Below are 22,058 nucleotides of genomic sequence, written 5' to 3'. Positions count from 1 at the left end.
ACTTTTCGTGTGATAAACTGATAACAGACGGGGTTAAGACACCAGTTCGTTTGAATAGCTTCCTCATTTCTTTGGTTTGATCCTCTACAGAAATGTACGATAAAACCCAGATCACAATTCCTGACCCCCAAATAGCACTCTCAGCCCCTGCAGACCAATAATTAGGGCTTAGAGGAACCTCTCTGCAGTTTCAGTTGAGTGATCTCATTGTTCTTGGTGTCCGGTGTCTCTTCCAGCTTTCGTTTGTCAGATGATAAGTTCTCAGCGTTTCTTTTGAGTTCTCTTACCGTCAGACCATCTGCTTTGATCCTTCCAGGTAGCCGACATTTGTCGCTTGCTCGGCATGAGTCTTCTTGTGCGCCTCAAGGAAAACGAGCATGAGCCGGAAGTTTGCGTTTGGGAACTGCCTTCAGTCGCGTTTCCGCCTGCTTCTTCTGCTCGGTCATCAATAGACGCATGTTCTCTTCTTTGGCCTTGTACAGCTCCTTTAGTTCCTGGAGTTGACCGACAAGGAAGTTGTTCATCTCCTTGGTCATGGCGATCATGTCGTCTTTATCTCGGCGGTTCTCGCGCAGATCATTCGCCGACTCCATCAGGGCTTTGATCTCTTCATCCTTGGCCTTGAGTTCGGCCTCGTGTTCCTCTTGGAGTGCGGTGACTTCGCGTTCCGGGTCTTGCAAAGATTGTCGTGTAGTGTCGTAGAGAGCAGTTTTAATCCCATGCATGTCTGCTACATGGCTCAAGATCGTGGAGATTGCCTCGGCCGACTGCTCCTTAAGTTCCATCTTGTCACGGTGGCCCCGAATATCGAAGTAATGGCGCGAGGTAGCCTTGCACGTGGTCTTGTAGGCCTCAGAGAATTTCTCGTGCAGGGATTCGCAAGCCTGGTTGTGCTTCGTGAAGCACGCCTCGAGGTTTTCCTGCTGAGACGTGCTGGAAGGAAGATGGATAGCGGGCGAGTGTTGGAGGTTACGGCGCCGTGTTCTTTGGGTTCTTTTCAAGATGTGTAAGAATAAATGACGGCTTTTGGTCGTCAAGCTGTGGCCTGTACTCAAGTGACACAAGCTCCACTTTAGCAGATGTGAATCCGAGCAAACAGCTTCTTTCAACGCCACAGGTGGCTAAGGGCAGAATCCGACGGCCAACAGTCCCACCTCTTCACAAGGCAAAAGACTGTCACAGGTGCCCAAAATAATGGGCTCGCATAGTGTGGGGTTCAACGCCAGCGTTGACAGCAGAGTGTGTCTGGGTAGTTTTTAACACCAGACCAGCCAATCAGGGACCATAGCAAAAGCACTGGGGCAGACATCTCTACACAATCTCGTCAACGAAATTTCACGATGCTGAGTTCTTCGCGAGGGGAAGGTAGTAAGTGAAAGGTTTAATGAACGCTAAGTCTAAAAGCTGGCTCAACCAATGATGTACAAATGTGAAAGCGACACAGAGGCTAACTATTCTGGTCTCCATCTAGTCATCGTCTTCATCCCCGGACTCATCCCCAGAGTCACTATCAACATCATTGCCACCCCCGACTGCACCTCCCGTTCCAGCTCCCTCGTCACCGCTATCCTCATCATCACTGCCGCCGTCCAAAAACGCATTGGGTACCGTCGCCACAGCGCTTCCAGAGTCACCCACGGGGTCCAGCGCCTTGGCTGCGACGGCATCAAAGCCAGCTGTCTTGGCTTGCGCCAACCGAGCAGTGAAAGGTCCAAAGCCCCTCTCATGGAAGCCAAGGAATGCACCAGGGTTTGAAGGGTCTCCTCTCGGAGGCCTCTCAGACAACGCCCAGCCCATCACTGCGTTTCCAACAGCAGCTTCTGGGCCGAGACCTAATGTGCTGTCGAGGCAGTTCTCACAGAGGAATGTGTACAACAACGACGTCTCGTTGACTGAGACACCATCTGGTATCGGTCTGACTTTGAAGTTTCCCTTGACCTCCGCAGGGTTATCTTCGTCGATCGCTTGTCGAAACGAAGCCATGACTCCTCCTTTTCTATCAGGCCATGCAGCGAGGATGAAGTTTCCCTCCATATCCCCCGTCAAGCCAGCGGCACCCCATCCCTCGCCGTTCGCCAGGGGAAACTGTAGTTGTCCGATGAACGAGCCGGCAGTTCCGTTCGCAGTTGCAGCGTCCGGTAAAGCGAGGGCGAATGCGAAAGATGTTCGGGCACCGAAGAAGCGCTCCATTGTGAGACCTGTGACTTGGTCGACGAAGGGTTCGGAGACTTGGTCTGTTGATGATGTAGGCTCATCGTCGGCTAAAGCGAGTGCGGGAAGGAGGAGGCTTGTGGCGAGGATTCGATGAGGGTTGATGTGTCTTTGACGTGTTGTTCGTCGGGTGTGGATGTTTCGGAGAAGAGGCATTTTGGGGGATGTGTTCGGACTGGGTATCAAGGACTGAAGTTTGAAATAATATAGATGATGTGCTTGTATGAAGACTGGATGCAAAATGATGGAGATGCAAGATGATAAACGGAAAGTCCATACTTATACTGTCTCCCCCGATGAAGCCAAGAAATACATAAATAACCTCAAACCCCCCAAACCTCGGGAGGGAGCCAAAAGCCAGGCCTCTCCCATCCACCTCACTTCTAATTCCAGCACGCGACTGTTTCGCGTCCCCATCTGGACTCAAGAAACGCTCGCTTAAACAGTAAAGAACCCATCTCGTCTGAAGCTCTTCTGTTTCCAGCACACAGCTCCTTCTTATCGCCACTGAAACGGTTCTGTTTCTACTATTAATAGGAACCGTTTGAAGCTTAGAAGTATGGTTGCAATTAATTGCGGCGTGATTGGCTCAAAAATTAATGGCGAAACGGTTTGAAATGTTGATTTAGCCCGTTTGTCGGTTGACGGCGTCGCTTAGTGAGGATGAAACGTTTTGAGCCAGAGGTTTGGGTTTCGAGCGTCCCCGCAATGATCTTGGCAGAATGCCGACAACCGTTCTTTGAATAGCATTTCTAATTGAATTTCCATGCCCTCTATGAGCTCTTTCTTTTCGGAAATGGAAGAGGTCGTGCAAGATGGTATGCATTTTGGGTGACAGTTGTTAAGCTTGCTCGCTGGTCAGAGACAGTCTTAATGCGCTATGGGTATCGGCTTTTGTCGAAGGGTGCAGGCCTAAAGAACCAATCTACCCGCCTTGACCCTTGAAGTGGTTTCTTCACTTTTGGTCTCGCGGCATCTTCAACATCTTTCATTCGCAGCCTTCACGCTCAATGAACTTATCAGTCTGGTACCCGGTGGTGGCCCGAAATAAGAGACATGCCAGACACTTCAGGTCCCAATTCCTTGAACAAGACGCTGGAGTATCAGGCCTATGATGGGTTGTCTCATCTCTCATTCCCAGACATCGTGTTAGGGTCAGCTCGCAGTTTCTATTCCGCTGGCTCATTAATTTACCCTATCTAACCGATGGTAGCAAACACTGAAGGTACCATGAACGAGACAATCGGTATGTCCATTTGCGCCTCCTTCAATCATTTACTCCCCTCCAACACTTCAAATGCATCTTCCCACCTTCCCATCTCATACTCCTGTTGTTTGCTTGGGTGGCCAGTGTTCTTGACGGTTCTCCTTGTACATTGACTCTCACTGACAGCATCGACAAAAGGGCCGATCGAAGAGACCGGATATGTGACCTAAATCACCGAAACTATCAGTCGTGTCTTCGAGAAGCATTCAGTCAACTTACCAATCGTTACCAGCTCAAGAATCATCCGTCCATCCATCGTCCACGACCACCTCATACTCGAAGGACCGAAGCCGCTGGTCACGGCAGAATCTTGCTGCAGCTTCATAAGCAAGCAAAAGCAACTTCAAGGCCTCGTCACTCCCTTCGATAAGAACGATCTGTTGAGAACCATCCGTCAAGTCACGTAAACTGACCTTCTGTTGATGGCTCGGCAGGCCGTAACAAGTTTGCAGAGCTAGACTTTGGAAATTCCCTTGCCCATCGATGGCGCCGACAAGGCGGAGCGACTGGCCAACTACCAAGAAGGGTCCGGGCAGGCCTTGGTGGTATAATGTCGGTTCATGTTCGTCAGCAGGGGTAAGTTGGGTCTGTTCATCCCCAAGGAGACTTTCGGTTTCGTCGTTATTCATCTTGGCGGTTTTGTCGTGTGGTTGCGAAGGATGGTTGAAATGAGAACAAGAGGAACAAAAAGGTGCGAAGATAAAAGGATGCGCGACTTTAAGTATTTCTTGAAATACTTGCTGGCCATGCGGCTCAGCCTTTGGTAACTTGCACCAGTCCTGGAATGAGTCGATATTGCCTGATTCACTGGCGCTTCAATTGATCCATTTCAATGACCGGACAGTACCTTAGGGCTCTGCGTGCGCTGAATAACTAAGCTAAACAACAAAGACTGTGTCAGAAGGGGTGTGTGCTAATTCCGAATCTACCAGAGGATTCGGAGTTGTTGCACCCCAGTGCGCCAAGTCTCCACATTTCGACAGTGAAGGAACAGTGCCTGAAGCCGTCACCAAAGGCTGATAGTGAAGTGTCCATGAGCTGTAGATATTGCGAAAGAAGCATAGTGGCGTGAATTCTTCAATAGATCATTAACCAGGTCCATGAGCATGTCCGTATCACAAATTCACAATGCACCCACGAGAGATCCAAGATTTAAGTTTGTCGCGTGTCTGCTGTGTAAGATGATTGGTGGAAAATGACAGGCCCCCCCCCCCCCCTGTCCTGTTCTGCTGGTTCACTGGGAGTGTCCACTGCTGTCAAAAACACGGCTTGGTACTGTGAATTAGAAACTTGGGATGATCATAGACCAGTCCTGATAAAAAAAGAAATTGTATATTTCTACAGCGTTGTTTATTTCATGATTCAAGCATTCAACTTCCCTTTGCTATCAAGTAACTCGCTATTCCGGCATATGTATTATATTATCGAGAACAAACATTCATTTGACCATTATTTCAACGCACAGTATGTGCTGTTTCGTTCTGGAAACAGCAATGAACCTAGAAATGCCAGTTTCATTATGGACCCATCATCAACGATGCTCGCATTTCTGATACGGGAAACAGCCCAATATTCTTACACCAGGATATCTTGCCAGTACCTAAATCTTGTGTAAAACCAAAAAGGGTCATCTAGTGAGCGCTTGATCGTCTGACTTACCCTGCAAAACATGACATCCATGCGCGTACAAATGGCCCCCACTTCTGGCGATTTTACGTTTGGGAGCCTTAGGATGCGACCAAATTGGGGGTCTGTCTTGAGGTAACACGGGCAATTTCTTCAGAATATCACTGTGGATACAGTATTTTGCCCTCAGTTTTAGGGCTCGATCTCGCTGCAAACCCACGCTTTCTTCAGCAAACCGTGTTCCCATCGAACTTCTCTCAAAGACAACTGGTACCCATCATCCAAGCAAGGTCCAAGATCTCTTTCAACCACGCAAGGTCGAGCTGGGACTTCTCATCTCTTGCCTTACTCGATTTGAACTTCTACTTCCCTGGAACCTCATCCATTCGGAGCCTCCTCATCCTAGGTTCTCTCTGGCGGAATAAGCTCTGACCCACAAGTCTCAACTGCAAATCTCATCCTTCAAAGCACTGTGACCATGGAGAGTAAAAGCCATCAGTATGAACATCAGCAAATTCATTTATCATGTTGCGATAGTTTGCTAACATATCTCTGCCCGGCCTGAGAACCGTGTCGCGAACGATCAACTTGACCAAGTGACTCCTGTCGGTCGTACTGTACCCTCTTACGGTAAGTGTATATCGACACTTCAACCGCAAACTCAAACTGGCATTCGGCAGAAACCCCGACACCGTCGCAAAGTTTCTTGATGAAGCCAACATTTTCTGGAGCCCTGCTGTTCCTTCTTTCAGTAGTAAGACTGCTTCGCCCCAAGATAGAAAAGACTTGGACTGATGACAGGAAGGAAACTACCTCACTTCTACCGATGTGAGAATGCGCCTCCCTCGGTACCAACCGCCCACGCCACCCGTAGTCATGTCTCCCAATCAGGACGGGAGACTCCTGATGGCGTATCCACAAGACCGCCTGCAGAGCGAGATCGAAGATCTCAAGGCACAGTACTAGTCGGGTGGCCAGCGCGTCTCCCTAAGACAGTCAAAGTGGTTTTGAGGCTTTCTGTTCTTGCGTAAACTTATCTTGGTTGTGGCATTTGCCTTGATCATGTTCGTCGCTTTTGTTGCTATCACCATTGCCTTCGCTTCATACATAGCTCCGTCACTGTTGGAGCTTAACGACATGATGGGCGTTCAGAATTCTGAAGTCAAGGTCCATGGCATTGCTGTGCGAGGCCCAAACAGCGTCTGGGACCCTCACGGAGGATCAGCCAGTCCACTCGCCAGTGCCTCTGGGGCGACCCTCTCCTTGGTCCTCAAGGTCGTCTCCGCGCTGGTGGAGCTCGCTGAAGACATTGAAGGCATTTTCTTATTCGGCCGCCTCTAGTAGACGAATGCAACTGATTGGGGCTATTTGGTCAACAAGGCGCTGATTCCCGATTATCTTCGTCTTGCGTGTCTGATGTTGGTGAGGATTGGTGGAAGTTGTGGGCGAGATGTGTTATTTACAGTTGAGAGTTGTGCAAGAGAACTTGAAGCAGCAGAGATAACTTTGTGGAAATTGACATATTTGCCCCTAATCGGCTTGTAAACTCAGTGAGATATCTACTGTTCAAGGAGTTTATGGCATATCGGCACGGCCCAGAATTGAATGTCAGAACCCGGAACAGAACGTCACAAAAGGTAAAGAGAAAGCCACTGAACAAGCTTTATTTGACCACATACTGTAGAGTTTCCGCAGTGACTATCGCGTAGCTGGGGTACAACAGAATTCTATCCCTAACAAATATACCACATTGCAACCACGTAATGCCAAGTAAACACATTGCCGAACTTTAGTTCTCCTCATCCTCATTCTCGTCCAGAGGGAACTTCCAGAGACACTCCTCAGGCATCTCCTCGGGGCCACAGCGAGGGGACATGTCGATGAGCTCGGTGTTACCACGGTTCAAACCACGGTCCAAACAACTGGTGTGGAGAGTGCACTGGGCGATGACCCGCAGACTGTTGCTAATGTCGATCAAGGTTGAGAGAGTGTTGGTGGCAACGGCACGCTCGTGCTCGGCGCGATGGTCCTTCATAGTGTAGGCATCAGATCTGTTCGAGTGCGATGCGATAGCACGACGGGCCTTCTTCCGAAGGCGGATGGTCTTTGGGTTGGATTCGTAAGCTTCCTTGGTGACGCGGCGATTACCTTTGATGTGCTTGATGAAGCGTTCGAGTAGGCTTCCCATGCGTGGAGTACCCTGTTGTTTCGTTAACACTAGAGTTACGATGATGATCATGGGCCAAACTAACGCCGTCGCAACCCGTGTAGCTCTCATCCATGTCATCTCCTTGGTAGCCATCGCAGAATTCGCAACGAAACTCCTCTCTGTTGACTGCTCCAAAGTTAGCGCAAGCATGACAGGTGAAAAGTGTAAGCAACTTACAGCCGTCCTCATCGATACAGATCTTTGGGATCTTCTTCAAGTTTGCCTCACTGGGAAACCAGTCCATGGCTCTTCTGAGACATGGCTCACAACTGTAGAGGCCGGGGCGCCTGAGGTGGTCAGTGACAATACAAAGCTGGAGATGAGATCCAGGAATAGGGACTCACATGGTGTCGGCGGCGATGAAGATAAAGCGAAGGAACAAACAGGCGATCTTTGAAAAAGGTTAGCAGCTATCCGATATTGTATCGCGCGTTGTGATGCGGCCAAGGGAAGAGGCTGATGGAGGTACTGACATTGTTGTTGTTGAGGCTTGAACTGGAGTTGGAGGAGAAGCAACACAAGAGAGCATGAAGCATTGCCTGGAGGACTTCTGCATGGTCCGTGCGGTGCTCAACGATCTTCAGAAATACGCTTGGGTAAACATAAACAAAAGCAGAGCAGAGTCGGCAGTGCCTTGGAGTGGGCCTTGTGTTACTTGAGCCCCCTTCTTCTTGCAACCCGCAAGCCCACTCCTTGCTCACTCTGTCACCAAAGGTTCAGGTTAATTGAAACTTGCCAGAAAGGCGATCATTAATCCACTGTTTCCCAGAAACTGTATGTTAATAAGCTTCACTCGAACTCACAAGTCTTTCACTGACCAGGCATCTCGACGGTTCAAGACTGACGACACCAGAATCACTCTTGGTACCTGTGCTCTCGACTTTCCCCTACCACCACGATAGAATTCCAGCGTCTTGGAGAAGATATTCGGGACAAACTTGATATGTCTCGAAACCGCGGACAAATCTGCCGAAAGCTTCAACTGCAACGCCCACCTGGCCTCATCCTCTTGGACAGCCCGATTGCTTATGACACCCATGGCTTGGATTGCCTCTTCACGTTGATTCACCATATTTACAGCCAACTGATTGACGTCTATTTCGACAAAAATGATCACAAAGATGCTGAGCAGAAGAACCCTATTCTTGCGCTTGCCTGGCTCGATATGAACTTCGAGACCAAGGACGAATGGGCAGCATGTAAGCAAGGCCTCTTGGAGGGCTTGAGCCCTTACCACGCTCAAGACCCGGTTATCAGCTTTGAAGGTCTCGTCAGCTCTCAGTTGATGAAAGATACCTTCTAGAATCACGAAATGCATAAGTTGTACAGGGCGTATCTGGTCAAGCCTGACAACGGGCGTTGGGGCCACGCGGATTTGGGTCCGAACTCTGATGCCGTCAAAGTCGACATGAGCGAGATTCTGGTTGATCGCAACAAGGCTCCATGGTGGTCATTCAAGCAGCATATGCGATCTAATTTCCAACTCATCAGAACGGATAACACCACAGAGTTGAAGATGTGCGCTGCACCTGGCATCATCCGCGTACACTACAAGACGAATAAGAACTTGACACCTTTGCCGTTCTCAGATCTCAAGAACACCCTCATCCCCATCGCCGAAGTCAAGGAATCCGGGCCCATTCCAGACAACGGAGATTGTCTTTACACGTTGATTGCGGCAGTGTCGCTGAACGACAACGGAATCCGTACATACAGCTTCCTCGGCCCGCATATTCTGGCAATCCCTGGCCATGATGCTTCAGAGAAGAAATGGAGTCTGGAAGATAAGGTGGATGGCGACTATATGCTTTTCTATCGTCGCGCGGATGACGCGGTGCCAGACTTTTGGACCACAGAAGTTGTTGTCCCCCCACTTGAAAGCCCATATCTGGCGATTGTCAATGATGCCCTGCAGCGTGATATCAATCAGAGAAGGGAAGCCAAGAGGCTTCAGAGGGAGAAGGAGGGGAGAGACCAGGAGCATGACAACTGATGTCTGCCGAGGAGAACAGAAATCAAATGCCGTATTGTGTTTGGGTAGTTGTAGAGGTTGTGTCTACAAATGCCGTTCAATTGAAGATACGAACTTGACATCATTGTTGTTAACCGCGCAAGTAATGATAATATCATGCAAAACTCACGTTCTCAGTGAATTTCACAACGACAAAGCATGGACACCAAGCTCTTTATCACTTTCAATGATCCTAACCACCTGTTCACTCCTTTCAGTAATATAGGTCCCGGCGTTTGGCAATTCGCTGGTGGTACGGACATACAGAAGACTATTCCTGACTTGCATCAGTATATATACCAACAGTTTGATAGATACTCGCAGGGGTAGCGGTTCCGGTAGATGCACGCTAGCGTGGTACAGCGGTATGTTGTACTGGTCTGCGTTGATATTTGGCCGAAACTGGCTACCCCGACTTTTTAGTGGTCTAAACCATGAGATCATACGTTCGAAATCTCGTTGCCCTGCCAAATATATTGTTTTTCATTCATGCAATTGAACTGATGTAGGGGTAGGAAGACATATCACTTTGGATTGCTTGTAAGGAATGGCTTAAAAGGTATTTGTTACTGCAATGCGTGCGACATGTATCCAAATGGCTACAAATTCCATATCCTTTCTCTTCCACTATCACTCTTTCGAAGACATATCCCGAAGTCCTTGCTGTAACTCTTGTCAAATTCTCGCGACTCTACCACGGTCTGCTGGAAGTCACCCGGAGGGCAGTCTGAATACTTGTTGGAGAAGTTTTGTGCAGTTGATGTGCTGGGAATCAAGCTGACACAGCCCTCTAAGTGGTCAGTCGGTGGCAAGTTGCATCCTCGGAGGGGCATGCGAAGTCAGAAGATAATGATATCATCCATGCGCTTGCCCTCGCGATGATCTCTCTCTCTAGACACTCCTGGATGGCTTTCTTCAAACTCTTTGCCCGGATCACGGATGAGGGAGTCTCTGGAGGTTGATGAAACTTCTGAGGTTTAAAATACAGTGCCGAAAACAACTGGTCTAAAGATCTACTAAGATACACCAAACTTCTCTAAATCTTTCCATACTTTGGGATGACTTGCCTAAATGTCTTCATCTCTTAGGATAATTGTCCTAAACTTCTGTATCTCACTTAAGGTACGGAGGTTGTTTGTTGTGGTGGAAGGGGGGTGGGAATACCTACGGCTGAATTCCACTTCCGCTGCAGCTTGCCTACGGATAGCTTGCTCCAGCGACGTTACAGGGCATTTCTGTACCACCAGACGCGTAGAGTTCGCTTTCTTTGGTTGCCTGGCACCTTTTCCAGAGATCCAATTTTCACTTCTCATCCCTTCATTACACCATGTCTAGCTCACCTCGCATATCCCCCTTCATCACAGTCTCATACATCCTCCTCACTTGCTCCCTCATCTTCATTTACACCGTCGATCCATTCTACTTCCACATCTCTACTTTCTCATTCACCCTCACCGTCTTCTTCCGTCAGGTCCTGGCCATCGTCTTCGCCGTCTACAATGAACGAGCTTATGGCGCTTCTCATCGACCTGCCCCCCGAGGCTCGTCTGCGCAGGGTCGGGTATCCCACTGAAGCCGACCTCACCGACGCCTCTGCCTACCCATCATGCCTTGTCCCCGAAGCTATCACGTACGAGTTTGGCACCGAAGCCCATTTCGCATTGCTCTTCAAGATTTGCAACCTCAAGTGTGATGAGAACCCGATCTGTATCTTTTCGCCTGTTCGTGGCCTTCGCGCTCAGACTCACGATCAGATCTGGGGCCATACCTTCAGTATTGAGCTTTGCCGCCTCATGACTCACCCAGTCTTCGAAATGGAGGGTACCAACAACCTTACTCTGATCCTCCAGTATGCCGTCATCTGCCGTACTGATGACCGACGCCCTTGGAAGATGCCCCCGATCCCTGATGGCGTCGAACCACTCAAGCAACTCCGCGGCGTCATGAAGTCCTGCACAGGACCTTTGTCCACTCCTATCTCCGAAATCTTCGCAAGTCACTGCACCAACGAAGCCCGTCCACGCTGCGTCAAGGCTCATGACTTGAGCCCCAACGATCCCCTCTATCAGGAACAGCGGGGCGGACTCACGGACTACCTTCTCGACCCGAGACATCTGATCTTTGTGATGCTACAGCTTGCCAAGGTCGTCCAAGACTCCCCGACGGAAGTTCCTTACACTACGAAAGAGCGCGGCTTCGATGTCTACAGTGTGACCACGCTTGATCTCCAGAACATCCACAAGGCCATTGACGCTATGGAACTTCACTGTGGTGAGGGTAGCAAGGCGAGTTTGTTTGAACTTCCTGTAGATCTCCTCTTCTCCCGCTATGTGGCCAAAGGTCGACTTGAGGACGTTGCTCCTCATGACGCGGATGGACTGTCAGATCTGATCGTGGCAGGATCTATGAAGAGAGAGCGGGAGATCTTCGACACTACTCTCGGTCGCCATCGGCAGTGAATCATGGATGTGTTGGATGTACTCGACGAGTATCTCTACTTGGAGTTTGGCGCTAAATTTAATGGCTCGTTCATCCCTCCTCATGACCTCGAAAAGCCACAGCTAATTATGCATCAAGGCTTACCCTTGTCATATGGCGTCGCCTAATGTCTCATAGCAAAGGTTTGGGTAAATGGTGTAGCGTAACCTGTTGGATTTAATGTTCTGGTGGCCTGGAGTCCTCTGTAGCTTGTAGCATGATGACCAAGTCAATCATTTGTAACGGACAATCGCAGATAAAGGCCATCACTGGTACACAATAAATCTCACAAAGCTATTTATGCATACTTGTTTTCTATTACGTCAGCTTTAAGCCTTTCCGCGATCTATGTACATTGGAGCGTGCTATCATCGTTGTTTGCAGTATGAATGTAAAGCAATCAACGTTCAATGAGAGACTGTTCTTCTTAAGTCACTGAAAAGCTCTCGCGACCAACCTTGAGTGTCCCGAGATTGGTGGTGTTCTTCCTCGGAAGACGGCGAAGGGATAGATATCGAACTTTGTACGTACTCAGCGATTTTCTGCTGCTTAGTTGATCGCAACGCTTCTAACATTCCATCACCCGAGGACCTCTTGGATATCACCCAGCGTCTTCGGTCATCTGTTCGGAGGATGATAGCATATTGGATGACAGTAATAAAGTGGTCCAAGTTGCCCCGGAAGACAGAATGTGTCAAAATTTTTGCAAGCATCCGGGCTGAGGTTGACCACCAAGGAGACTCATTCTGGTACGAGAATGGAACATCGGAAGCAAGACCGTTACGAGGCGAGAAGATCGAGACGGGAGAACATCCATAGACTTGGGAACAGACTATAAACAGCTGAAGATGTCCATCGTAGATGCTGAAGTGTCCTTCTCTGATGTTTTTTGCCATGTTATCGATATATGGTTTCCAGTCAGAAGTCTGGTACGCCGCAGTTTGGCGGTCAGGTGGTATGTCGTTTCCAATTATGCCTTTCCACTGTTCGTGCGTGATCAATGGTTGATAGCTAACATACGGCCCTTTGCGAAGAATAAGGCGCGGCTCATATTGTTGACTGATGGAGGCGAAGCCGTAGGATGAGCCTTGGGTGTTTAGGCGCTTTGCCCGATGGTCTTGTGGGGTAAGAGATGATGGGGAATCGTTTGAATCTCTCTTCCTCTTGTCCATGATCTTTCAGAGTGCTGCATTAAAGTGTTACAAGTGCAAAGAAAGATTCCTACAAAATGAAGGCCTGAATGGTTGTATGGCTGGACGAAGTCGGACAAGAGTTTGTTTGTTGGTGAAGGAGAGAATCTATAGTCATTCGTGTGTGAGCTCGTGATGTGAGCCATCAGCTGTAGGGACTATCAACTCAAAATAACACTCTTATAAAGTCAGTTCAGGCAGTATACCAGCTACCCAACATAATTGCCCAAAATGGGCTTTGCAAGCCTATCTAATGATAATCCCGTCTGATGTATAAAGAGAACTCTAAATAAATTCACCCAAGGATAAAAGGGCTGCCTTAAATCAAGGTCGGGGAATATTGAGTCACAAGGTGGCGAAGATCAGCCATAACAAAGTAATTTCAACACAAGGTTCGTCAGTGAGACTCCCACGACACAGAAGGTTTTGCCTACCTTGAGATTTGATGCTGGCGTAAAGTTAGGGTTTTAAAAGACTGAAGCCCCCAGGGCACAAAGGTAAGGGACACCAATAAACACATACGGGCAAAATACTCATCGCAAAGTCAGATGTCCTGATGACTAAGTGGCGTTTGGCGAGAAAGCGAGATTCGATGCAATTGTTGGCAGGTCCAAGATCGCTACCTACCACGGAAAATCCACGGCGGATTTGGTAGGTAAGGGAAGTCGGGGCTGGAATTTCCTTGTGTCACCTCAACTCCTTCCACTTCCACACACAGCTCACTTGAGCCCACAAGGCGAGTCTCGTCTCTCTCGAATCTCAACCCAACACAATCAATTGCTATCACAATCAATCGCTACCACAATCAGTCGCTATCACAATCAGTCGCTATCACAATCAGCTCCAAGAAGCGCTTTACTCTCAATCATGGCACAACCGACCATGGAGCAAGCTATGCTTATGTCTGTCCTCGGATATGAAGTTGAGACAGAGAATCCCCTTCGCCGCGGCGTTAACCGATCTCCCAGCTATTTCGAAACACTGGGCCAGTACCGCAACTTGCCCATCATGCGGTCAGAGAATTTCACCAAGTTCCTCAGACTTTACAAAGAAGATCAGGTAACTACAACTACAAACACCCTCCCTCTATTACGATTCGTGACTAATCAAGTGCAGGTGGTAGTCCTTGCCCCTGAGAATGGCTCTGGAGACACGGCACAGCTCGCGAAGCGAATCCTGTACCTCGAACTCGACAGAGGCCTGCAGGTTGTCTGCACTCAGCCTAGGTCTGTCGCAGCCAAAGAGCTGGGTGAGCGCGTCTCAGCAGAGCTTGAAGTTACGTTCGGTGAACAGGTTGGTGTCCAGTATCGGAAGTACAACAAGACCAGCAAACAGACTCGATTGAAGTTCGTGACTGAGGGCATGCTTCTCCATCTAATCAGGGACAATACTGCCATGGCCGGCTATGTGGGTGTCGAGTATGCCACCTCCGAGTGTTCCAGTAGCTAAGTCGTCTTTCCAGTCATCCGTCATCCTCGATTTGTACGAGCCAACAATAAACGTCGATCCTCTTCTTGCTCTACTCAAGAAAGCCCTCCCTCTCCATCCCGACCTCACAGTCATCATTATATCAACAGCCGAGTTCCAAAATTTCGCTACTTACTTCAACGTTCCGCAAGCCCTCGGCCTCGGAGGGACTCCATTCCCGGTTGAATTCCAGTACATAAACGAAGTTAAATCTGACTATTTCGAGGAGGCTTTTCGTCTAGTGAAAGAAATCCATAGGAACGCTGGCCCAGGTGATATCCTTGTCTTCCTGGCATCTAACCTCCAAGTTAACCGTGCGGTCGCGAAGCTGCGTGGCGCTATACCAGATATGGAGACTTTCCCATGGCATGCGAGTCTGTCTGAGGCAGAAAAGAAGAAAGCCCTTGGTTCTGGTGAGAGGCGCAGGTGTGTTATTACTACCAACATCGCCGAGCGTAGTGTCGCTGTCGTTGGCATTGTCTATGTCGTTGGTAAGTCAATAGATATCCTCACCAGTGTTGAGAAGCTAATCTTTTCTGTGGACACTGGTGTCGAGATGCAGTCAGTCTTCAATCCTTGCGTTGGAATCTGGACCATCCAAGCTGCGCTAATCTCCAAGCCATCCGCCGACCAGAGGGCTGCATGCGCCGGACAAAGTCAGCCAGGGCAATGTTTCCGCCTATACAAGATGGAGACATATTTTGAGAGCTTTCCCGAGGTCTCGCCCCCCAATATCCTAAAAGACTGCTTCATAGCGGCCATGTTAGCTTTGAAGAGTGCCGGGATTCACTCTGTCGGTACTTTCGACTTGCTCGATCCTGCGAATCAGGAAGTCTATCTCCGTGGGCTAAAGGACGTCAGCGCAATGTAAGTATTCGGACATCGCATTTCTTTCTCCTCTTCTAAGCACCGCACGCAGGAATCTCATCGATGAAGTCGGAACCGTCACTCCAGCTGGCAAGGCTGCCGCTACGCTTCCCATCGATCTCACCTGGTACAACGCATTCGATGAGGCCATCAAGCTAGGCTGCCTGTCTGAACTCATCGACATCGCTGCTCTCGCGAGCGTGAAGAACCCCATCTTCCTGAGACCACATGACACACAACATGCAGCCGGTTCGCTACACCGTCAATTCATGGCTCCCTTGTCGGATCACATGACGGAGCTCAACACTCTGTATACCTATTTACAGACAAAGCGCAACATGTCGACTGAGCAGCTAGCTACCTGGTGCAATGAAACGTTCCTGAGTTCTGAGGCACTAGAAGAGGCGTTGGGTCTACGAGAGGGTTTGATCCAATGGTGTAAAGCAAAACTTGGCGTCTCTGAGATCTCAGGTCTTACCCCGCATGACGAAGACTACCACGTCAAGATCCGCAAAGCCATCACCAAAGGGTTCTTTCACCACGCTGCGATCAGGGACGCCTCTGATCAAGCCTCCGATAAAGCCTCCGATAAAGCCTCTGATCAAGCCTCTGATCAAGCTGGCCGGTATCGAACAATGAAGTACTCTCCTGTTTGGATTCATCCCAATAGCGCTCTTGGTAACAGCGATTAGGAGTGGGTTGTGTATCACAAGATTGAACCTACTGGCTTCCGGTACATGGATCGTTGTACTGTTGTTGAACCGAAGTGGCTTTTGGTAAGTTTCGTCTTCTGGGTTTGGATATCGGTTAACAAGCTTTTTGGAAGGAAAACGATCATTTCTACCCCGTCCCTCTGACCAAAGACGACAGCGGGAACTTTTGGTTGAAGCCACGCAACGCAATCCGTGATGCGATATGATCGTCCGTACCACACAGGATCGGTGGGGGAATTCTGCTTTAAGATTCAGGCTTATCTCGTACTCTTTCTTGCAGTTCTTAGGCATCACTTCCAATACAATGAAACATGGATAGATTCGGGGAGCGGAGAAGGAAGCCGACTTGGTATGGAGTTATTCTTTCAGAAGAGGATGTGATGGGGCAAATTGGTTTAATCATAGTTTTACTGAGCGAGCAAGCGGGCATTATGCTCTGTAGATAAAATGAGTCCTTCGATGATATTTTATGCTTCTTCAGCGGGGCTGACTAGCTCCTCGCGTCTTTGTGATGCCCCCTTGCCACTGCACCGCCTTCTTTATTTCATCCAGATCCTCTCCCACATATAAACTCAAGACCTCTTCTTTATCCTCACTCAACGCATTACATTCGAGGTAGGTGCCGCTCTCTCTTCCAGGATACAACAAGCCCGGATTACTCCTGGTGCAGCGTCGGATTGTCACCCTCCTTGGGCATCGGAACAAACAGCCAGGAAACGCTCGTGGCGACCAAGAGTGCACAAAGAACAGGCTGAAGAATTGAGACTCCGGCGCTGGCGGCGATGAGACCAGTGATGATGGGGAACAGACAGCCTCCGAGCTGCGCAAAGACGAAGACAAATGCCAAAGCTGTTGATTGAATACGGGGATTGAACAGTTTCGAGCCAACGGATATACCCTGGTCTGATTAGCTGCGCACTTTGAGGATAGACTATGAACTCACGGTGGCAAAGTATGGGCCCATGAAGAAGCCGAGTAGACTGATGGCGATGGAAGCGGCGATGATGTTGGGAACCCTGGAAGTGTCAGCTTGTTCTTCCACGTCTCGAAGCACAACTCACAGCCAAAATAAAACTTGCAATCCGATACTGAGAATCGTGAAGGCAAATATCATCGGACGAACTCCAAACCGATGTGTAGGTTCCGCAAGAAACAGTCTCCCAAGTAGAGATCCTCCACTGAAGCCAGCCGGTACAAAACCCATCTGATTAATGTCACCGTTGCGAACCTCGACCAAATACTCGACAACCCACCCACTAGCTGTAAGTGTTGCGCCGAGGAAGAAGAAGAAGAAAAGACTAATAAACCAGACGTTTTTGTTCTTCAACGTCTCCTTCATCAATGAGAATGCATCGTCGTTTCTTGACGCAGGAGAGATTCATCAGCTTCCAGAGTACGTTCAGTCCGGCGCTTGCTTCCTCTCAACCTCAGAGTATCCCAAAATGCATAGACCACGAACGCGACGTTCAGAACACCAATGCCGAGCGGGAACGTGTAGAAAAGATACCATCTTGACACACTCCCCGCAGAAGCAACACCCGTCGCCACAAAAGGTCCAACAAGACATCCAGCCATGTACATCGCATGAATAAATGCCAGCCACCGATGAGACCCCTTCACTCCAGAAACATACGTATTCCCATGTGTATCCTGATACGCCTGCCCCAAACTCGCAAGCCAGAACGTGATAGTGAACAGCGGAAAGGGGGGTTTCCATGACCGGAGCGCGTGGGCGATGACTTGTAGAACAGCGCCAAGCGTGAGCATTGAGCCGAGATCGAAGAATTGGCAGAGATGTGTGTTGGAGAAGGCGCCGAAGAACCAGCCCATAAAGTTGGCGCCGTAACTACCATTGTTAGTAAGGGTTGGGTTGGGTTGGGTTTGATTGGATTGGGGAAGGGTGCTTACACTGATGAGACGATTGCGGTAGTGACGTTGTAATCTCGGATTATATGGGGGACTAAGGCACCGATGCTTCCGTCGTTAACGCCAGCGACGAAGAAACTGAATCCAGCGCTGAAGATCTTGAGGAGTTCGCTGGTGCTTGGTTTCGATGAACGCGGGGGTTGAGGGTCTTGGAGTACATCCCGCGTCGGGCTGGGTGAGCTGCGAAGCTCAAAGGTCTCTGACCTCGTATCAGTCTGCGTAACAGTCGCCATTATCAAAACAGTGACGATTGAAAGTTGAAGATGGGAAGTGAGTGATGTTTATATGCGAGTGTCTGGGGAAGTTGGCACAGCCCTGTTGGCGCTTCTACCACTTTTGGATTGAAGTACGTAGATCTAAGCTTAGGTTGGTTAAGCGTGCTTGCGGTATCTCCTGATTTGGTAGTAAGGCAGTGAGAGATCAGTCGCGAAGACGGGCCGGGATGGCTAAATATCGGGCGAGATGCGGTGGAAATGGCGAATAATTTACCCTTATGACTCAGAGATAGATTGAGAGAAATGAGACTGATCAGTTTGTTTGTATATCTAAGATGGTTCTGTTTTAGTTTCGCTCTGTTTATTTATTGGCGGTCGCGAGATTTTCAAGTTGGTCTCTTTCCTCGCTGTCGTTACAATCGTTATGAACACAAGGCAATCTACGATGAACATGATCCAGTAACAATCTCATCCCGCTTGTGCTGTCAGTCCTATTCTGAAAGAAGGATGAAATGATAAAACAAAGACATTTCCTGCAAAACATTTTCACTTTATTTTTAGTTCATTCAGTTCATGTTTGCGTCTGTTTATGAGTCTCTTCTCAATTGAACCTGGCCATCTCCTAAAGCCGTCACTCACCCTATAGCAAAGCTTGTCTTGACTAGTGGTGTCCTGGTGTCCCGGATCTACCCTAGTCATACGCTAGAGTCCCCTGTCTTCCTGCTGATCCATCAAGAAAAAATATTTAAAGTTCTGTCAAGATGGAAGAATTTTAATCAGATTTCATGCCTACTGCAGACATCATATCATATAGGCTGACAAATCTACTTGAGAGTTGCAGGGTAAGTCAGGGGCAATCTAATCATGAGATTCTGGCGAAAATGACGTAGCGAAAGCCCAAGTCACGTCTTTCTATCCGCGTCTTGAGCGATTTGGCAGAATTGACAACAACAATTGCTGCTGATGCGGAGACCATTCCACGATAAGGCGATGAAAATTGAGCAGGACGACATTCTGATTGGTGGCTGGTGCGTCGGAATTTAGTCTTTTCCGCCCTCCCCCCTGTAACGGTCTCCACTGAATGCCACGTCAAAGGCTACTACTTTGTCGGTGAGTGAGTGAGTCTGCTTGCTACCCGACCCGACTCCAGATCTCTAAATCTGGGGAGTCCCCTTTCCACCTAGACGAAAAAAACAATCAGTCGCTTCCGATGCAATTACTGCGTGGCGATCGTGGAGACACCAGCAGCACTTCTTCCAGGAGCTATGGAGGCTTCGGAGCCTCAGAGCCCCGGCTCTTCGAGTTCAGCGAGCGGGGTCGCTCCGTGGCGCCCAGGTGCATCGAGATGAGCAAGCAGCACCCGGAGGAGTTCCTCAACTATCTCCAGCAGGCCTGGAAGAGGGACAAGATCTACGCAAAGGAGAACCCAGACTCCATGTTCGACATCAAGGCCATCCGCGTGCTGTGCCAGGATGGCAAGTTTAGGCCGCTGGGCAACTCGTATATCCCGCTGCCCAAGCTGCACTACCTCCGGAATCGATATATGCTGGAAGGAGAGCCCTTCCCGTTTCTCAGACTTGAGCCGCCGATACGGTCTGAGGGCGGGTTTGGGCAGTGGAGGTGTCTGAGGGCATTTGCCAAGTATCATGATGATCTAGATTTCTTTCTCGAGATGTTGGTGCGGATACGACGAACGAAGGCGTCGACGGTTGAATTTCCTCGTCGTATTTTGGAACTCTACCTTCGGATACAAGCAGAGTGTGAAGACTCCAAGGATCCTGCGGCGAGTCAACAAAAAGTCAGGTATGTGCACTCATCAAATTCATGATGACATGCTCACGGGACCAGGAACACGTTTGAGAAAGAGCAGCTAGTCTACGTCCATCCAATATGGAGACCACTCAGCGAATGCTTGTTGGAAGATACATGCGAGATATCCAGCACACTGTCAAAGTCACCCGTCTTTCCCGTGCCGTCAGATTGGGACGCCAGCAAGTCAGAGCTCGTGTCATTACGAGAGTTTTACACACAGACGCTACGGCTTCAGAATGCGAGCTACAAAACAATCGTCGATGTCTTGGAGCAGCGCGACTTTGATGCGGAGCTCGACCCTGCGGACCTTTGGTTGACGGATGAGTTGTATCGGGCACTGGATAAGATGAGACTGGATCTCTCACCGGACGATGCCGCTGATCTCAAGTGAGTAACTTCAACTCATGAAATCTCACTGCTAACATCACCAGACTTGCGTTTGCTGAAAAAGCCATTATCGCCATCGCACCGGGTGAAGCCGTAACATGGCTCAACGCCGCCGACTGCACATGGTCACCGAAACTCGAGAGCCCCGAAATCAACGATCTGAGCAAACACTACCCCGAACTCCACGACTTCTTCGTCAACTTTCTCGACGTGAAACAGAACGACTCGGGTCTCATCTTCGACACCCTCATGAACGTCTCATCACTGAGTCCCGATTGTTCGCGCGACAACACAGCTAGAGGTCTTCTCGTCGCCGTGAGTCAACGGATACCAGAGTTTGGTCACATCTTTGACAAAGAGCGGTTTTCAAGGAGTAATGTCTTTCCTGTTTCGACGGCGGATGGAGTGTTGTTGTGTGCTTCGACGATGGAGTTTTCTGTTGCGGATCGACAGAATTTGAAGGAGGCTTTCACGGGGAAACTGAACTTGTTGGATTTTGATCCCAAGACTGTGTGGATGCTTGACAATTTGCTCGTCTGGGCTGGTCTTGATTCACGGTACCTTTCAAAACACGTTGAAGACCAAGGCCCAGCGGATGAGAACTTTAAATCAATCGAACTCCCTTACGAGCTCTCCTCAAAAGCCGACCAACTCCTCCGGTAGGTCCCCCCTCCCAACCTCTCTTTTCACCACTGACTTTTCTAGCATCGCCGTTCACTTCAAAAGCCCCCGAACATCCACCCCAAAAGCAACATCATGGCTCCGCGAAACCCTCGAACACTCCGAAGTCCGCCTCGCGTCGGGCTTCCAATCACAACTCATTTACCGCTCCGGCAGCGCCTTCATAACGGCCGTCAACCCCATGGGCGGCCTCGACATCAAAGACACAGTCGGCTTCACCGTGTACGCCGACGACGAGAATTGGGAAATCCTGAAACAGACAGTGCTCCCCCGTCGGCTGCTCGAGTGGATCATGACGGACCCCGAGACGAACATCGTAGGTTCTGTGCCTGAACAGGCTGTCAGCCTTGTACGAAGTATTTTGAACATACCCGTTGGTCGTGAACATGTCATCCCCAAGATTTTGGATGCAGAGGGGATTGTGGATTTGGAATTGTTGGAGGCGTCGCCGTACTGGCGTGTAAACAGGTAAGCTTCACTCTGAGTGAGATTGTAATGGGAGGCTGATGAGTTAGTGAACGTGTACCAGACACAACCATCACTACAAAATCCGACAAACTACGACCCGCCAAGACCCTCGACGACGAAGACGACGACGAACCCTCACCGGCCTACACGCAGGGAGAATCCTACCACGCAAGGGAAGGCCTAGCCGACAGCAAGACGACCTATGCTGCACCAGGAATGACGACGACCTACGGTGAACAAACAGGCAAGATCAACGGAATGACGACCAAAGCGGGCGATTTAACAAAGAACACGAAACAAGACGCACTGCGCGATAGACTCCCGATATCGAAACGAGGTTTAGAAAGAAGGCATTCGGAGAAGTCTGCTTGGGAGGAGGAGTTTGTGGCGAATGAAGCTACGCTGATTGATTTCTCAGGGGAGGATGTATATGGGATAGATTGATAGATTTTTATGTGATATGAGATAAGATAACAAGACAATTGAATATGGGAACTGGGCATTGAGTTTGTGTTCATATCATGCGTGTT

At 49.3% G+C, this 22,058-nt stretch overlaps 10 protein-coding genes across 11 annotated transcripts; 4 read left to right on the top strand and 6 right to left on the bottom strand.

Moving 5' to 3' along the window:
• Nucleotides 1-362: 362 nt before the first annotated feature.
• FVEG_07626 (hypothetical protein) lies at nucleotides 363-785 on the bottom strand (the record flags this gene model as incomplete). The annotated part of the gene is made up of 1 exon (XM_018896301.1): nucleotides 363-785. The coding sequence occupies one exon, from the start codon at nucleotides 783-785 to the stop codon at nucleotides 363-365; it is 423 nt and encodes a 140-aa protein (XP_018753745.1).
• Nucleotides 786-1,467: 682 nt separating this feature from the next.
• Nucleotides 1,468-2,367, bottom strand: FVEG_07627 (hypothetical protein; the record flags this gene model as incomplete). The annotated part of the gene is made up of 1 exon (XM_018896302.1): nucleotides 1,468-2,367. The coding sequence occupies one exon, from the start codon at nucleotides 2,365-2,367 to the stop codon at nucleotides 1,468-1,470; it is 900 nt and encodes a 299-aa protein (XP_018753746.1).
• A 1,344-nt stretch (nucleotides 2,368-3,711) lies between these two features.
• On the bottom strand, nucleotides 3,712-4,107 carry FVEG_07628 (hypothetical protein; the record flags this gene model as incomplete). Its single annotated transcript, XM_018896303.1, has 1 exon — nucleotides 3,712-4,107. One exon carries the CDS (start codon nucleotides 4,105-4,107, stop codon nucleotides 3,712-3,714), a length of 396 nt encoding a protein of 131 aa, XP_018753747.1.
• Nucleotides 4,108-6,893: 2,786 nt separating this feature from the next.
• FVEG_07629 (hypothetical protein) lies at nucleotides 6,894-7,849 on the bottom strand (the record flags this gene model as incomplete). The annotated part of the gene is made up of 5 exons (XM_018896304.1): nucleotides 6,894-7,304; nucleotides 7,357-7,439; nucleotides 7,491-7,600; nucleotides 7,658-7,704; nucleotides 7,787-7,849. 5 exons carry the CDS (start codon nucleotides 7,847-7,849, stop codon nucleotides 6,894-6,896), a joined length of 714 nt encoding a protein of 237 aa, XP_018753748.1.
• Nucleotides 7,850-8,256: 407 nt separating this feature from the next.
• Nucleotides 8,257-9,306, top strand: FVEG_07630 (hypothetical protein; the record flags this gene model as incomplete). Its single annotated transcript, XM_018896305.1, has 2 exons — nucleotides 8,257-8,594; nucleotides 8,643-9,306. 2 exons carry the CDS (start codon nucleotides 8,257-8,259, stop codon nucleotides 9,304-9,306), a joined length of 1,002 nt encoding a protein of 333 aa, XP_018753749.1.
• A 1,517-nt stretch (nucleotides 9,307-10,823) lies between these two features.
• Nucleotides 10,824-11,783, top strand: FVEG_07631 (hypothetical protein; the record flags this gene model as incomplete). Its single annotated transcript, XM_018896306.1, has 1 exon — nucleotides 10,824-11,783. One exon carries the CDS (start codon nucleotides 10,824-10,826, stop codon nucleotides 11,781-11,783), a length of 960 nt encoding a protein of 319 aa, XP_018753750.1.
• Nucleotides 11,784-12,209: 426 nt separating this feature from the next.
• On the bottom strand, nucleotides 12,210-12,974 carry FVEG_16155 (hypothetical protein; the record flags this gene model as incomplete). Its single annotated transcript, XM_018905393.1, has 1 exon — nucleotides 12,210-12,974. One exon carries the CDS (start codon nucleotides 12,972-12,974, stop codon nucleotides 12,210-12,212), a length of 765 nt encoding a protein of 254 aa, XP_018753751.1.
• An 885-nt stretch (nucleotides 12,975-13,859) lies between these two features.
• Nucleotides 13,860-16,018, top strand: FVEG_07632 (hypothetical protein; the record flags this gene model as incomplete). Its single annotated transcript, XM_018896307.1, has 5 exons — nucleotides 13,860-14,051; nucleotides 14,109-14,399; nucleotides 14,455-14,946; nucleotides 14,986-15,326; nucleotides 15,379-16,018. 5 exons carry the CDS (start codon nucleotides 13,860-13,862, stop codon nucleotides 16,016-16,018), a joined length of 1,956 nt encoding a protein of 651 aa, XP_018753752.1.
• Nucleotides 16,019-16,694: 676 nt separating this feature from the next.
• On the bottom strand, nucleotides 16,695-18,198 carry FVEG_07633 (hypothetical protein; the record flags this gene model as incomplete). Its single annotated transcript, XM_018896308.1, has 5 exons — nucleotides 16,695-16,937; nucleotides 16,983-17,055; nucleotides 17,101-17,400; nucleotides 17,499-17,885; nucleotides 17,948-18,198. 5 exons carry the CDS (start codon nucleotides 18,196-18,198, stop codon nucleotides 16,695-16,697), a joined length of 1,254 nt encoding a protein of 417 aa, XP_018753753.1.
• A 930-nt stretch (nucleotides 18,199-19,128) lies between these two features.
• On the top strand, nucleotides 19,129-22,056 carry FVEG_07634 (hypothetical protein). 2 transcript variants are annotated; one of them, XM_018896309.1, is made up of 5 exons: nucleotides 19,129-19,983; nucleotides 20,029-20,379; nucleotides 20,424-21,038; nucleotides 21,085-21,528; nucleotides 21,576-22,056. In XM_018896309.1, the coding sequence occupies exons 1-5, from the start codon at nucleotides 19,391-19,393 to the stop codon at nucleotides 21,970-21,972; spliced, it is 2,400 nt and encodes a 799-aa protein (XP_018753754.1). In that variant the 5' UTR covers nucleotides 19,129-19,390; the 3' UTR covers nucleotides 21,973-22,056. The 2 variants fall into 2 exon arrangements, with proteins under 2 accessions (XP_018753754.1, XP_018753755.1); XM_018896310.1 differs by having other exon boundaries at nucleotides 21,590-22,035.
• The last annotated feature ends 2 nt before the right edge of the window (nucleotides 22,057-22,058 follow it).

The sequence above is a fragment of the Fusarium verticillioides genome, chromosome 8 (assembly GCF_000149555.1).
Source record: "Fusarium verticillioides 7600 chromosome 8, whole genome shotgun sequence".
NCBI classification, from domain to species: Eukaryota; Fungi; Ascomycota; class Sordariomycetes; order Hypocreales; family Nectriaceae; genus Fusarium; species Fusarium verticillioides.
This window is presented reverse-complemented; position numbering and strand designations above follow the sequence as displayed.

Excerpts from the sequence above, each read along its gene's own strand:
- FVEG_07634 (XM_018896309.1), top strand. The coding sequence starts at position 19,391 with ATGCAATTACTGCGTGGCGATCGTGGAGACACCAGCAGCACTTCTTCC. Across the intron at positions 19,984-20,028 it reads GCGAGTCAACAAAAAGTCAG|GAACACGTTTGAGAAAGAGC; the intron begins GTATGTGCACTC and ends TCACGGGACCAG. Across the intron at positions 21,039-21,084 it reads AAAGCCGACCAACTCCTCCG|CATCGCCGTTCACTTCAAAA; the intron begins GTAGGTCCCCCC and ends TGACTTTTCTAG.